At 40.2% G+C, this 16,361-nt stretch overlaps 1 protein-coding gene across 24 annotated transcripts in view; it reads left to right on the forward strand.

Annotated features, from left to right (window-relative positions):
* The window catches only part of BIN1 (bridging integrator 1), a 504,923-nt gene that overhangs the window by 268,742 nt on the left and 219,820 nt on the right, over window positions 1–16,361 (forward strand). For all 24 annotated transcript variants that reach the window (XM_069224571.1, XM_069224563.1, XM_069224567.1 and 21 more), the window contains exon 5: window positions 13,183–13,278. In XM_069224571.1, coding sequence (XP_069080672.1) covers window positions 13,183–13,278 — 96 coding nt within the window. The remainder of the gene's footprint in view (window positions 1–13,182; window positions 13,279–16,361) is intronic.

Here is a 16,361-nt window from a genome sequence, read left to right on the forward strand (position 1 = left end):
TTCATTATACTCCACTGCATATTTTGTAGACGGTGTGGCCAGTAATTGGTTGCATTCTGTCAAGGGATTTTGCATTTTATTTTACTTTTTTATCTAATGATTAGATAATATTTCATGAAATATTGTCATTTTGTCACTGTACATCCACCCAACAGTACATCCACTCTGCTATTCCTTTAAAAATATTCTCTGTCTTTCCAGCTAATACTAACCACTGGGGACTAGCGAGCCTACCTTTCTGAGTACTTCAGTGTTCTTTTTAATGAACTTGTTCTCCCTGTCATATTATTCAGGCTATGCATTTACAGCTTGTACTTTGTTTGAAAATGGATTCACAACAATAAGGATCTCTTCAATCATGTCTGTTATTTTTTATTTTTTTGCTTTCTGGCAGATGACCAGGCCCTCGGTGCTATGCGCTTTTCAACAGCGAGGGCCTTCTTAGTCTGTGTCTGTCTGGCTGTACGGACAACCCTTATATAAGGATGGCCATAGTGAATGTTATTTAGTGACATACCCATATTCACATTCTTGTTGCTAGTAACAATTGTACTTGTGGTCAACATACCCGGCTACCTTCCATAATGGGCAGTGCCCCATGAGAGCCAGCCCTTTTCAGTAACACCAGGCCCCAAGCCTACAAAGGACTTAACATGTTCCTCTGTCAATCTACTTAAAAGGTGCAACCTGATATTAGTATGCCAATATGCCAAAGCTGAACAAGCACTCAAGTTAAGATAAGCTATAGGTACTGTGTTATTTTGTAAACCTCCAGTGAATAGAAAGTTTACATAGTGTTTTCAGGAGTCCAGTTAGATTTAATCATATGCTTTATTGCATTATCTTATGCTACATGTTAATGTTTGGGTGTGCCAGATAGCATAGTTGTGCATTCAAATGTAGAAATATTTTTTCAGATATCTTTCCTCACTCCTCTTCCTCGTTTCTCACCCTGGAACTCCTCTGGATGACCAGTTTTGTTTTAGGTTGTTCGAAATGTGGTATACCACATTCTTTTAATCTGTTGGACTACTGTAATGACTCTGGCAATAATGATTCCCTTCCTTTGTTTTCAACATTTCCACATACAAGACTTTGTCCATGATGGTGCCAACCAGTTAAATACTCCTATTCAACACTGAGCTGGAACACCTCCATGACTTTCTGTTCTTACATATTTTAAAGTGCCCAAACACCACCACATAGGTTTCCTAGCTCTGGTGGCACTCTTTTATTTCTCTTGGAAGAATGAAAGTTGATTTGACCGACTAGGGTTCAACAGTTACACCCTGAAGTGGACACTAGTCCACTGAGCCACAGGAATGGCAATGCCATGCATAAAGGCTAAGGCACTCAATTACCCAGGTCAAGACCACAGGTTTTGACACGACAGTGCGTGACCTAATATTACTTAAATATGCTCTAAGCACTGCGGTGGGTACCTCAAATGATAACTGAAGCCGATTCTAATACTGCCTCTCCAATAAAAAGATAAAAGTGGGCATTGGTTATGAAGAAACAGAGTTCCCTGCATGTGAAAAGATTGTATTAAGGTTTTTCCTTTCTTTTTTCTCTTCCTCCAGGTTTATGTAAAACTGTTACGATGTATGTTAAATCTGTGAAGGCAAGTTTTTTTTATAATTATGCAGACCCAGTTAGTTTTCTCTTGCTAGATCTTTACTCTAGAGGCACAGATACTTTAGCTGAACATTTTCTAGTCATTACAATTTGGAAGGGGTGTCACATAAATGCTGAGCTTCTAATGATAGGCACTAAGGATCCTACTGACAACTTGACTACAGAGTAAAGCAGCTTTTGGTGGGGAAGGCATTTACGTTTCTAATTATCTGCTGGTTAAACCAAAGGTTCATCTCTTGCACCTGTCTAGATCTGTCAAATTGCAGAGAATGCAGTTGTCAGGAATTGTAACCAATACGTACTTCTGGTACAAAGGCTGCAATACTTCCTGGGGGAAGATAACCACAACATTAGTGAGAGCTGTCTTTGATTCATGCATAGACTATTGCAGCATGTTTTATACTGTGCACTTAACCTAGTGTCAAAATAATGTAGTGGTAGAAACTAGGATAATTCTTATTTATGTACACCCTTCATACATTGAATTTTCTTTATTGGCAAGACAGTTACTTTCAAGGCAGCTACAGTTGTGCTTGTTGGTTGCCTTGTCCCATAGCTCTTGTTATAGGAGGGATATCTCTGGCAGTTTTAGATGGGAATATTCATAATAAATGACTCAAAACCCAAAGTCACAGCAAATTGATCGCTGTTCTGGAATGGTTGAAAATTCATCATTTTCAAGTAAGTCTCAGAGTCTTGCTAGAATGCTGCCGGGGTCCCAAAAAGGAGTTTTACTGCCCTGTTCCAGGTTCAACAACCACCAGCGCGCAGGTGAGACACCATCACAATTCTTACCTATGGAGGTTGACTGGTTCTATGGACTTGGCGAAGAGTGTAGTAGTGAGAACCATTCAACTACAAATCAGTGACACTTTACCATAAACAGTTCTGGACACCATAAACAATGCAACTCCAAATCAGACTCCTAACCAAATGAAGTTTCAAAGCTTTATTACACTACCAAAATCAATGTCACATAAATGGTGTGCAAGACTAAATTATAAACTTACATGAATACCATAGGCTGACCAAAACGTCTGAAAAGATTCAACCTACTCAACATCAGTACTGTTAGACACTGCAAAAGAATAATGTAGATTAGTAACAAAACAATATGTGCATGATTATTAACATTCAAAGCAGATGGTGGTGACGTCCGTAAATCATCAAAATACAGTTTTAGCAATCAATTTCATAGCTGAGCCATTCCAAACACTAACCAAAATTAGGACTAGTATGTGTGGCAACGGGCTAACACATCCAGGCAAAAGCAAAAATAAAGGAAGACAAAAATAATTTGTAAAAAAATCTAACTGGAATAACCCACTACAAAAATATGCTGGTGTAAGTGACTAAGCTAAAAGAAAACAAGAGCCCACATTTAGTCGTACCTCTCCTCATGAGACAGCATAGAGGATGATTCCAGAGAAATAGTCACCTTCTTCTGGCGACAGTTGATAGCAGCATCAGGATGGTGCAGAACACAAGCTGCACATATGACAGATCAACAGTTCAGAATTAGTTGGCCTTATTAGAACTGGACCACATAACCGAATAGGGCAGTTAAAACTATGATGAGGAAACACATCAGGAAACTTAAAGAAGAGAATGGGACAGCAGACTTAAGCAGACATAAACTGACTCTAAGGAGATCTCAAGACGGACCAACTTCAAGAAGGTTCAGAAGGGATCTGACTTCAATTTTAAATTTCTTCACTAGGCAAAATAACCAACATCCATTCAATTGGTCCTTCAGGTGGGCACATACTGGGCATCAGTTTCAGCACCCAATCGCTGTAGATGGCACCACCAAATTTGCAACGTTTAGGAATCTTCTCAGCCAAAATGCATTGTTGTCTGTGTGACTTAATACAGTTCCACCAAAATATTACATTTTCAAATGATTTGCAACTTACAGTTCCTTTCACATGATCCACAATAAACTAAACTGATATTCTTTCACATGAGCACTATGATTTCCTGCTGCATTTGACAGCTAGAAAATATAATGTTACATTACTGCATCTGAAACATTGTCTCTCACCTACAATACAATAGGACATTCAACATTACGTTAGCTGCCTAGGGGAAGAATTCCGATCAGAAGGGACAGAATAACCAAGTATATTTCCATGACTGCTTGCAAAATGAATTTTAAGGCCTAGTCAAGTTAAGAAACCTAACTGCACATTAATACATTTATTAGATTAAAAAAGCCTATTGCACACCCAGAAAGTAAAATCAAATATGCAATCAATTTGTGTTTTCAATCATTATTCATGTTATGTAAAATAAATCTAAACATATCATTATTTTCTTTGTGTGTTAAGGAAATTCATTTGATTCAATACAAATTTGTTCATTTCATACTCATTTAATACTCATAACACATTTTATTTCTACTGTTCTTTCTTGAAATTAATACTTTCAGGTTTATGTTTATTAATAATTCGCTCAAGCTATAAATGCAGTCTTCATGTTAAGTGTGATGTCAAAATAGGACTGGTAGACACAAATGTCCACCACAATCTAAACGTGCACATTTTCATTTCTACGTTATTTTTCTCTTAGGCCTTTAAAAATACAGATTTATTTGCTACTTTATGCTACTTTGATGCCACTAACTTATTACTAAACTTAATCTCCCTGTCTTTGACTAATGGTGTAAAGGCTTGGATGCCAGTATATCTTCGGAGCGCTCTACAAATAAATGTAGAAGGGTTGTGTCAGGCCATATGGCTGTTACATTTTCTAGCATCCTTGATTGGTTCTGAATAAGTTTGTTTTGTTGACTGAAAGTAATTTGGTTCGTTTTATGATTTATAACTTTTCATTAAAGAATACCCAGCAGAACACAATTCATGCCAAAAGGAAAAAACAAGAAAATACTAAGTAGTTTCTGTCAGATCTAACATCAAAGACTTTAAAAGAAACTTTCATGTTATCAAAATCTCAGAACGTGGTAAGTCATGTTTAACATAATTAAGCCCCACAACCTCTCATCACAGGGAATACGGAAAGGGTTGGAGAGCAGCAGAAGAAAAGGAATTGTCAGCAGGTACAGTTTTGCCATAGAACGTCGAAGGTGTGAATGTTCTTAGTTTATATAACCTTAATTATTATGAGTCATCTTCCACCATTACATAGGAAGTACATTCAGGTCTCCCCTTGCTGCTTAGTCATAAATATCACTTATCTAGCAAGTGATTCTTGCTAGTTCCATTTCTCTGATTGTTGTCTCTTTCTTGCCCTTAAATTTCCAAGAACTGCCCCTGCATTAGTGAATACAATTTTTTCCCATTTGCTCTAGCCCGGAACCAAAAGGTTGCTTCCACATAGTAGCACTGTAACTTATTATAAAAGGTCTGTAAGTTTTGTAGACGTAGGAAAGCTGAAAGGTCAAGACTGGGGAACATCTAGATCCTTGCAGCCATTCTTGTAATTTTACCTTTTCTGGGCACCATATTCACCGCTACTTGTCTCTGGCTTTCAAATTAAGTCCAACAAGAAAATTACCTTTATCTTTCTCTGCTCCAGAAGGTGATGGCTAGAGTCTACCAGATAAGGTGGGATCCACAAAACGCTCAAGGCGGTCTTCTCCACATTGAAGGAACATTACATCTGTTTCATAAGATCACCACCCTCAGGTACCTGCCTTAGGCCCAAATTTCGAATCTGCATCAACTTGGAGTTATTTTGAGAAAGCTTGATTGTTACATTTTCTTGATCTCTTTCAAGAACACAGCCCAGAAATGGGTTTTCCAGAACCTCTGGCACCTAGTCAATATGCCAACTTTAGACAAAATGCTTGGTGAATGCCAATCACCCACCAATCCACTAAGCGTAACTTAAGCTCCATTCCAGGTAACGATCAGGCTTGTGAGATTTCACAGGGATGGTTAGTGGAACCCAAACTCTTTCATCATCAACAGGCACACTCAAGAACTCTAGAAAACCAGTTAGTACCAATATATATTTATATATATATATATATATATATATATATATATATAATCGATAAAAAGTGGCAGTGATACATATTGGAAGGGTGAATATTAGAAATATTGTCACATTTTGATGGTATCCTATGCTTTTCTATATTGATAGCTCCAACACAGTCTTTCTCTCAGCTAACTAAGCTAGCTAAACGTAGCACCAAAAGAGGCCTACTTCTAGTTTGAGATTGTTCACCCCTGCATACCTCGTCTGAACAATATAAATAATATTTAGCTAAGCAACAGCAGCTGGTATACTCATCTGCAAGCCAGCAAATAAGCCAGCCAGTTGACAGATGGATGTGCCTTCTCCACAGCCGACAACAGAGGAAGGTGATTACAACTCTGAATAGCCATCAGTCTCCAGTCCTTGGTACAAACGTCTGCTCTCTCATTATGGTCTATTCTAGTTTAAATATTGTATGCGGACAATGCTGAACATTTTCAGAATAAACAATTAGTACTAGAACCACCACAACCTTTCACTTACTCACATTTTGTGAAACCTTGCCTATTGTTTAAAACAATAAGTAAAGACCATTATATTAATTTCTATAAAGCCGTGCTCATTATTAAAAAAAAACAAAAATAAAAAATTGGAACAGAAACTTCAGTCTGTATAGAGGAACATAATTATATTCAAGCACACATCATTATCACAATATTAATTGGTTTACATTCACTGATATTTGAAACATTCACCTAAATAAACAGCACATATAATTCAAGGAGAGGGATCCCTAGAAGACAAAATATATTAAGGTTATAGCATGATCATTGTTCTTGATTTAATCATTGCAGCAATCACACAATCCTTAAAGTTTTAGGTCCTGTGTGCCCACTCTTCTGGCTGAGTCTCAACTGTTTAAGGTGGTAATTTGAGGGAACGGGCCTCCAACCCTGTGCTCTGTTTCCGTAGCCTTGCTTTTAAATCCTGAAATGCCTATTTGAAAATCACACATTTTTCCTTACGTTCACCACATGGAACTCTGTACCTCAGTGTGTCTATAATGATGGATTCCTTTATGGAGAGTGAGGCCTTTTTAGGAGAGTGTGGCACTCTATTATTTCCAGATGACAACCCATCATTTTCTAAGGCATCCATGTATTTGAGAGCCTCATAGTAAATAGGTTAGTTTTGCTCATTGTCCCTTTCGGTTTATTTGCCTGTAGGGCAACTGTGTTGACAAGTAAGTTGTCTCCTAACTTGCTGCTACTCTGCACCAAGGAACCGCATCATGCAACAGTGTATCAACTTGCACCCACACCTGGTAAATGCACCTTTTCCCTGGATCAGCACCACCTACTTGCACCTCAGTGCTACCCACCCTCCTTTCTGCTGGGGGATCTCAGATATTCCCTAAATTCAATGATGTGCCTCTGTGACTACATGCCTTTCTCTGCAGTCAGCTGGTAGACACTGTTCTGTTTTTGATGACCGCCACCATGTTGTTTACTGGAAGGCCACAAGTCTTGGTGTCAATCCAAGATGCTCGGTATGAGTAGAAGCTGCCAAAAACATCCCAATGGCAACACTACTCTATAAGCAGTAAGTCACCCCTTTCAAAGACTGCCTTTCACTATTAGTCAAAACGTGGGCCTCAGGCTGCGTCAGGGAGTGGCCATCTTAGAGCACCACAAATCCCACCCTCGTTTTAGAATATTTCCTGCACCAGTTAATTAATGGACACCTTATTGCCAGCCCATGGAGCTTGATCGTTAAAAGCTATGTCTCATTAATGAAGTTAATGGTGATAAAGCAAAACATGCCCTGGCCTCATTAATATTCCTGAGTCTCGTTCTGCTCATTGGATGGCACCATTTCTACTTCTGCAGACCAGCATTGTCTCTCGCTTCGCACACACTCAACTTTCCTATGTCTGTGTCCTATTATCCATAAAGTAAATGAATATGGTCGGTGTCACCTATGTACGTCATTAGTAGGCTATGTGGCTAACAAAAGGCATAAGAAAATGGCACCACTCAAATGGAAGCAAGCTGCAACGCAAAAGAAATGCAAGTTGATTATTCTTGCTCAAAGCTTTTTAAACATCAATACATTTTTTGTAATTGAAAGCCTCTTCTAGAAGTGTACCTCCTATCTATGAGACGTGGTGTACACTTGAATACAGTGTCACCCACTCCTCTCGTGCCATTGCAGATTAAGGTGACAGTGTTGGGGAGAATGGAAGCTTTCTCTGTCCAATCAAGCCACATAGATATTTTTACAATTAAGTGGAAGGAGCTCTTTAAGTTGTTTTTTTCCCCAAAGTATTTATGTGTTCCAATCTTGCAAAGCAAAATGTATGGCTTACATGTTGAATTCTAAACTGGTATAATGCTAACACTAACTCAAAAGCAGACTATCTGGCACCTGCCAGAAAGATTACGCTGCATTCTCATGCTGGGAATACTGCGTTGTGTATATTACTGAAACGGTTATCTGCAGAAATATTTGCAATCCAGCTAAGGTGTAGAGTTCCTGCTACAGAACAAAGTTATTACTTTACAGACAATACTTCCTTATGTTGGACAGTAGTTCACAAACCAATGAAATAGTTCCTTAAATCAGTACCTCCACAATCTACGCTCTCTCTCAAATTATTGCACTGTCCCTCCATACTTCATACTCTTCAGGTGCTCACCTCCACGCTCTTTGCTGACTGTCACCCACATGCTTCTCTCTCTAGTATGCCAGTCTCTCATCAACACTTCATGCTAATATGTCAAAGGCAGCCTTCCTTATCCCATCCATGCTCTCACTCCAAACTCCAGTCTTTCCTTCTTTTGCCACTTTACTTTCTCCCCTCCCAGCTTTCTCTTTCCCCTGCAAACGTGCTTTCCCCCGTCTCATCTTGCTCTTTACCCCATTCTCCTGTGCTCTCTTAGTGCACATTGTACACCCCTTGAACCCTGTACTCAACTTTTGCATCCCACTCTCTGCAATCCTCTCATCTCTGCTGTGGTTCATGCCACATCCTCTGCCACTGTACTAATGCTTCGCCATGACAGTCTCCTATTTCAGGCTATATCCGTCCCCTATGTTTTCTGTCAATGCCCTCAATGTATCCTTCTTTAAACTTCCCTCCATGCCGCTTCCTGTTTTCTATGTTCACTCATTTCTCAGTCATCTTTCTATGTCCCACCTTTCTGCCTTCCTCTTACACTTGTATTTCTCTCTCCCTGTATCTTAACTTTACCCTCCCTTTATTCCTTCCTTTCCTTTTTTTACCTCTTCTACCTGCCTCCTCGTCTCCTCTCACACTCCTTCTCTTTATTGCTTCCCCATCTCAGATCACCCTGCACTCCATCTACTTTACACATCTCCTTCTCACCTTCCTTTTTCCATCCTCTCTGAAACCTGCTCAATTCCTGCCCAAACTCATCCCCACTACCTTAGACAGTAAACTTGATATGACCACCCAAGTCAATGCCATCACAACTTCATGTTTCCATACTACGAAGATGCTGAGGAAGATTTTCAAATGGCTCCCACTCTGCACCCAGAAAATTATCATGAACATCCTGGTCAGAAGCAAGCTAAACCATGGGAACACCCTCTTTGGCTTGATAGACAAAATAGTCACCATAAAGCTGAAGACCATTCAGAACCCTGTGGACAGTCACTCTTAACCTCCCACGCTACACTCGTATCAAATCACACCTGAAGGAGCTCCACTAGATACCCAATCACAAACTAGCACATTTGAAATTCCTCACCCATACTTTCAAGCCACTAGGTACCACTGACCCAGCATACCTCAACAATTACATGTTTTCACAAACCTTCCAGTCAACTCTGCTCATCCGGACTCCTTCCTGCAATAATCCCACAGTCATAGAAAACCATATGTGGTGGTAGTGCCTTCTACTACATCACTCCTGAAACATGGAACGACCTACCACTACACATAAAAACCTCTTCCTTGTTTCTTGAATTCCTCAAGATTCGGTGGACCTGGCTTTTTGAGTAGCCCTACCAGGCCATAGTTGTGTCTACACTCGCACCTTCTCAGTGCCAGGATACCCTCCTGGGTGATAGCGCACTCTTGAAATCTGCATAACTTACCATTACATACAGTCTCGTCTTCAAGCCCTGTCTAGCGTACTCAAGTGTGACACGTAAGTGGACTAATACAAGTTGTTAGAGCATACAGCATAACCATTTCCGCACAGCCACTGTCACAACACATCACACCACCAGTCCACATAGTACAGCTTCTAAACCGAGATTCGTGGCATCACCCTTTCTTGCTGTAAGCAGCTCACAGTAATGTGGGTGTGAGATTCTCAACTTCAGATATTCCATAAAGCATTGGTTCCCAACCTGTGGTCCGCGGACTCCCAGGGGTCCATGACACATTCCCAGGGGGTCCGCAGGCCTGGGCCAGGAGGAAGGCAATTCATCTAAGCCAATCTCACAGAGCTCTGTTTGCTCCCTGTACATAACAGGATCGACTTTAAAGCTTTATGCATCAAATTAACCGCACTGCTTCTGCTTTTCTAGCAGAAATAGCAACAAGAAACAAACATATATGTAACCCGTAGTCCACTCTCAAAATGAGTTTCATTGTACCCAAACTCATATGGGTGTGATAGTGTGGAAAATATCTTAGAGCACAGGGTGCCAGACAGTGACTCTCCCCAAGAGCCTAAAACAAGTCATTAATCATGTTAGTTGTAAATTGAAATGTAATACCTAACTGTGTGATAAATTAGCAGATTATGTAGATAGTCTCGAGTGTATTTGCCTTATTTGATGAGTCGCAGCTGGTAATCTTCAGTGGTGATTTTTGCACTTTATTATAAAATAAACAACTTGATAGCGTTTATAGTGCTTTCATTTCACAGGCTCCAGCAGATGACATTAGTCTTATAGATTTGAAACAAGCTGCAATCTTTCACATCAGATTTGCCCCTCTTCACTGTCCAAGGCTCAGAAGGGGGGGGTTTAGAGAACTATCACTGCAGTTGTGGGGAACGCTGCTGTGGAACTGATCCCAGTTGCTAAAGATTGAACAGTGGACGATCAGCCTGATATCGGTGGCATTCTGATTATTTCCAATGTCTTCAAATCAGCGTTCCAACATGTATTGATCTACCAGTCTGTGACACCTGCCACAGTAGCCCACTAGCATCAGCACTATTTAAAATAATTAATGTATCCGATCACAGTGTATTGACGTATAATGGCTAATTCACTCCCATTTTACGACTTTTTTCACATGTTTGTTTCCAACAGTTGAAAATTCATGCAAGTAAGTCTACGATGTCCCACGTTTTCTTGCTTTGATTTTTAAACTACAACGACTAACTGGAAACCCATGTTTTACTTACTTTTATGTTCGTCTTTAGACCTTAAGTCATTCGTGATCTTGAGAAATGATATTCCTCTATCGGATGCCTTATCACTGACTTTTTAATTCGTCTATTGTATTGAATGACCTTGGGTGTAATTCATTATTTGCGCTTAAAATTTGTTTGCAGTTTAGCAGTGTAATACATTTTTGAATAATAAAAGAATTGCAACCATAGTCAAATTAATAGGGTCCCTTATACCAAATTATTTTGTAAGGTATTGACGAATAGAAGGCTTTCTGTGATAAACATCTTCACGAAAATGAGGCTAAAATGAAAAGCAATAAGGAAAATCACTATCGAATGTAGCTCCGTTGATGAAAGTTCAGCCCATAATCTATAAATTACCATTACAGACGTTGAAACATCACTGACCTTGTACATTTGAATTAAGTCTCATTTCAAGTTTAATGCAGTTCCCTAATATCCTTGAATTGCCATATGACAGGTCGCATAAGGTACATGACATTTGTTATACCCTTCTTATGTTCAGTCAGTGGGTTTGATAGTCACAACAACAACATTTCTCGTGTGCATTTCCCTTTTAATTTAACTGCACTTAGAAAGTGAGTGTAATCGAGGGACCGAGAGAAAGAGCCATTCAGTCCTCTGTAGATGAGAATAAAATTAAATTTTCATACGAAACGCCATACCTGGGAAGCTTACACATTTATGAAAGTTGAGTGCTGAGGACAGTTTTTAGGGGAGAGTCTTGAAACTGCATTTACCTTCTAGTTTGTTATATCTAATTTTCTGCTCGGATAGCTGAAAATAATGTCAAAAACAAAGGTCTCCGCTGCACAGGCATCCATTATGTAAATGTGGTGGTCTCGGGAAAATGTGAAAACGAAATACATTGTTTAGATTGGGAGAGTATTACAAGTTATGCAGAACAGTTGTCAAAATTCCACCATTAAAACGTGGAGAGGGCATTGTTATTAAAAGGTGTCTGAGAGGAACCATCTTCTGTGTTGTGCATCTGACAGCATATTACACATGGAGATAATGGAAAAAAGGTTAAATGAATTTTGGACAGCGAATGTGGACTTGGGTCCAGGTTGGCAGGGGACACTTTGACATAGCTGCCACTAGGGTTGACAGATGTCATTACAAAAGACAGTGCAGATGGGGAATTCTGTTTGCAATAATTCAGGGACAGAATCCAGTAGGAGATTTTAGAGATAGATAGATAGATAAGTATTTAGAACTAGTTAATATCTTGTGGTGTAAGACATCTACAAGGACAGAGTGAGATGGCAGATGAAGTTCATTTGAGTTTATTTACAGTAACAAGCCCGGGCTAGAAGCAGGGCCTCCACTTGGCCCTCTCTTCAAACACAACCACTTCAGCATAACCGCACACTTGAACACAGGACACGAGAACAATACAGGAAAGGGGCTCTATGCCACTCAAAAACAAATGATTACCATAATAACCATTACCATAATAATAAACCATTGTGAAATGTAACATAAGTCCAATGTTGTACTCTCTATAAAGTAGAAGAATGTATCACAAAAGTCTCCTAGATAGCTGGTAATATAGCTATATGTTCTTGTCATTTAAGGTCCTGTGAGAGCATTTCGTGAAGTAGGCTTACTGTTGTCCTTTGTCTTTATATTAAAGGCAGAGGATGTGGTATGTCTGGAAACAGGACAAGATATGCGGTGTGTAGAAGCACCTCAGATGTCTTCAGACTGCACCCTAGCAAGATAGACATTGTATTAATGTTGTGCCTGCACAGGTGGGAAAACCCCTCTAAAAAAGTATTAGATGTATTGTTAGCCAGTTTCCAAGGTTTTTTCTTGCTGAAAGTGGTTGGTGTCACTTTAAACGTACAAATTCAAATGCTTATTATAACAAGAACTCTATGTGACCCATTTTCCAACTGTATGATCTCTCTATGAGAGGAGTACCCCCTATAAATATGTGCTATCTGTATATCACAGATTTGGACACGATCTACTCCTTTTTGGGTCAATCAAATGAGTATCTTAGATTAGATAATATAAACGTTTACTATTCATGATCACAGAGACAATTCAGTTTGTGATGTACTGTCTTATTTATGATTGTTGTTATATTTAATATCATTTTAACTGGAATGGAATCCAGCTTTTGACTCACATAATTATGCTTGCAGTAACTATTTCTGATGCATGTGTTCCTTTTTGTCTTTTTGTCTTCCAGAACAGTGACCTCCTTTGGACAGACTATCACCAGAAGCTTGTTGACCAGGCTCTGCTGACCATGGACACCTATCTTGGGCAGTTTCCTGATATCAAGGTAGAGTGAGAGGATTGGAGCTTATATCTTTCCTATTTGCCAAATTCCAAAGTATTCAACCAACTTCATGTCAATTGTTAGAAAGAGATTTAGGTATCTCATGAAAGTAGGCCTTTCTTTAGGTCCCTTGTGTTGTAACTGCCCTCAAGTTGATGTCTGAGTTTCTCGAGAATGGATGGCAGGGTACTTCAGAGCCAATATACTTTAACACATGCTTCCTTTGGGTTCTTCTGAACACCCCTCAACCATATTGGAAGTCACTCAGTCCTCGTGCCTTGTCTATGGTTGGTCCTAAACAATGCACCTTTATTTACCATAGCATTCAATCAACTTCATCAACCCATCGGTTTGCCATCATTCCAGGGTTCTTGAAAACCTGACCCCTTCTCTATGAACCTTACTTTTTCTTGATGGTTAGACCTGTCAATCTTAGGATGGTCTTCCCCAAAAACATTTGGCCTGCTTGCCTCCCTTTTTTTATTTCTGCTTTTGTTAGGCTAATTACTATGTGCACTTTACCACTGCTAACCAGTGCTAAAGTGCTTGTGGTCAGTCTCCTAAACATTGTTTGGTTGGCTAATACCTAATTGGCATATTTAATGTACTTGTAAGTCCCTTGTAGGATGGTATACCACATGCCCAAGGCCTGCAAATTAAATCCTACCAGTGGGCCTGCAGCACTTATTGTGCCACCCACCTAAGTAGCCCTCTAACACTTGTCCCAGTCCTGCCATTGCAGCGTGAATATAGTGTCACACTGCCATGTCGACTTGGCATTTAAGCCCCTTTGACAAACCTTAAACTCCTCTTTTATTACATATAAGTCACAACTAAGTTAGGCCCTAGGTAGCCCATAGGGCAGGATGCTGTGTAATTAAAAGGCAGAACATGCACTTTTACGTTTTACTTGTCCTGGCAGGTGAAAAACTCCCAAATGTGGATTACACAACTGTGAGGCCTACCCCTCCCATTGAAAAACATTGAGGATTCCTTGTTATTTGTAATAAGCTGTAATCCCTAAATGCGAGAGGGTAGATATGTTGTGTTTGGTACCTATGAAATTGTAATGATAAACCCTCTTTAATTGTGAAATTGAATTTATCAGTACAATTTTGAAAATGCCACTTTTAGAAACTTTTCATTTTCCAGCCCTTAACCCTTTGTGCCTGCAGCCTGTCTTGGGTTACATGACTAGGTGTAGCTGACAGACTTTGCAAATTTCAATCAGACAGTCACACAATAATCGGATTAGCTAAACCAACGGTTAACAAGGGTCCTGCAGCCCCTGTGGTGTGGGTGGGCTCCCCCTCAGGACAGCACCTGGCCTGAGTAAATCTAGAGGGGGGCCCTCCATTTTCTTTGCAGGGGGCCCCCTCTAGTTTTGTTACGCAACTGAGCTGAGCCACAATGGGCCATCAGCTGCTAGGGTTGGTGAGGTCGGAGCAGAGCACAGCCCCACTTACACTTGAATACGCTGTATCCTGTTTCCTTACAATAGGCTTAACAACCCTAAATTGTCACTGCAGCCAGCTTGGAGCCAGGGCAAGGGAAGTAGGGAGACCCATGCACTTCAAAGGACATTTCCAGAACCTTCTACAGCCTTGTAGGAGCATGGCACTAGGGTTTACAAATAGGACTCTCAGACCCTCACTTCAGTACACATCTGGATCTGTGGCTACTCTGCCAGGATAAAGGACTGCTGTGCTGCTGAAAGTACTACCACTCTGCTGGACTGCTACTCTGAAGGAGATACTGCCTTGCTGTGGTAACCTTCTGCCTGCTGTCCTGTTGCCTGGTGAGGAAGAATTAAACCTGCAACTTCATCTTGAAAACAGGACCCCAGAATGACTCAAAGGGCTAGTCTGTTGGCCTTTTTGATCTGAGCCCCAGGGGCATAACAGGCTTCCCAAATCTCCTGGATCTGTCTTCAGTGTGTTCCTGACCCCCCAAGAGGCACCTCTTAGGTCAAGGGTCCTTGGTGTGGCTCTTGATCTCTTCAAGACAAGCATTGGGGCTCTTTGTGACCACAAATGGGCTACTTCACACCAAAACCGGGTTGCCTGCTCAGAAAATCAGTGAAAGACTCCCCAAGTCAGTTTCTTCGCACAGCAAGCATCTGCCACCCTCGTAGATTGCCAACGCAAGGCTTCAGCTCACCCATCTGCAGTGCCCAGCCTGCGTCTCTCTGACAATCATCAGCGACGCTATTCATGCTCCATGCAAATTGCTTCCCCTTGAACGGGACTCTTGGCACAAAACTTCTGAAGGTAAAACCGACCCATGCTCCATCACTGTTATTTGAACTTTTAATGTTGACCCAATCTAGCACATCCAGATAGCCGTGGTCAGTGCTTTATTCCTAGGCATTGTTTTCTCAATTTATTCTTTAAAAAAATCATAACTCTAATTCTACTGATTGGATGTTTGTCATTTTGTTGTCAAATAAGTCCTTCAAGTTTAATCTATTTTCCAAATCGGTTTGAGGGTTTTCTTGTGTTGTATTTGCTAATGTTCAAGCACTTTACCTTGATGTCCTCTGTTTCACTCACAGATGCCTTAATAGCACTTAACCTTGATAGTATTTTACTGGCCCTCTCTTTAGACCTTTTTAAACTCCTCACATGTATTTTAAGCCACTTGACCATTCTTTCTTAGCAAATTATGATTTAGAACCTAACAATGCTGCTGAACTGTGCAGAGCCTACCTTGAACATAACCCTCCCTTCTCTCCCAAACCAAAGTCACTACTTTTGTCAATCTTTTGAGAGAGCAAAGAGTTAAAAATTTCAAAGCAGTACTTCAACAACAGTCCAACTTATTTGGATAATCAGGCTGAGTCAACATAAAGCTTCTCCTGACTACCTTCCCCTGACTCCCTCCTGTCTTCTTATCTTGGTCCCTCCTCTTCAACATTTTACTTTTGCTCACTGGCTCCTAAATCCACATCTCAAACTTGTGCTTGCACTCAATACACAAACATCCTTATTCAGCAGACACTCTTTTCAACCCAAGCTGACATAAATAAAAGAGAAAACCCTGCTGCTCACATTTTCTGGTTGATATTCAGCGCTTTCTTTCAACAC

Source organism: Pleurodeles waltl, chromosome 3_1 (genome assembly GCF_031143425.1).
Source record: "Pleurodeles waltl isolate 20211129_DDA chromosome 3_1, aPleWal1.hap1.20221129, whole genome shotgun sequence".
NCBI lineage: Eukaryota > Metazoa > Chordata > Amphibia > Caudata > Salamandridae > Pleurodeles > Pleurodeles waltl.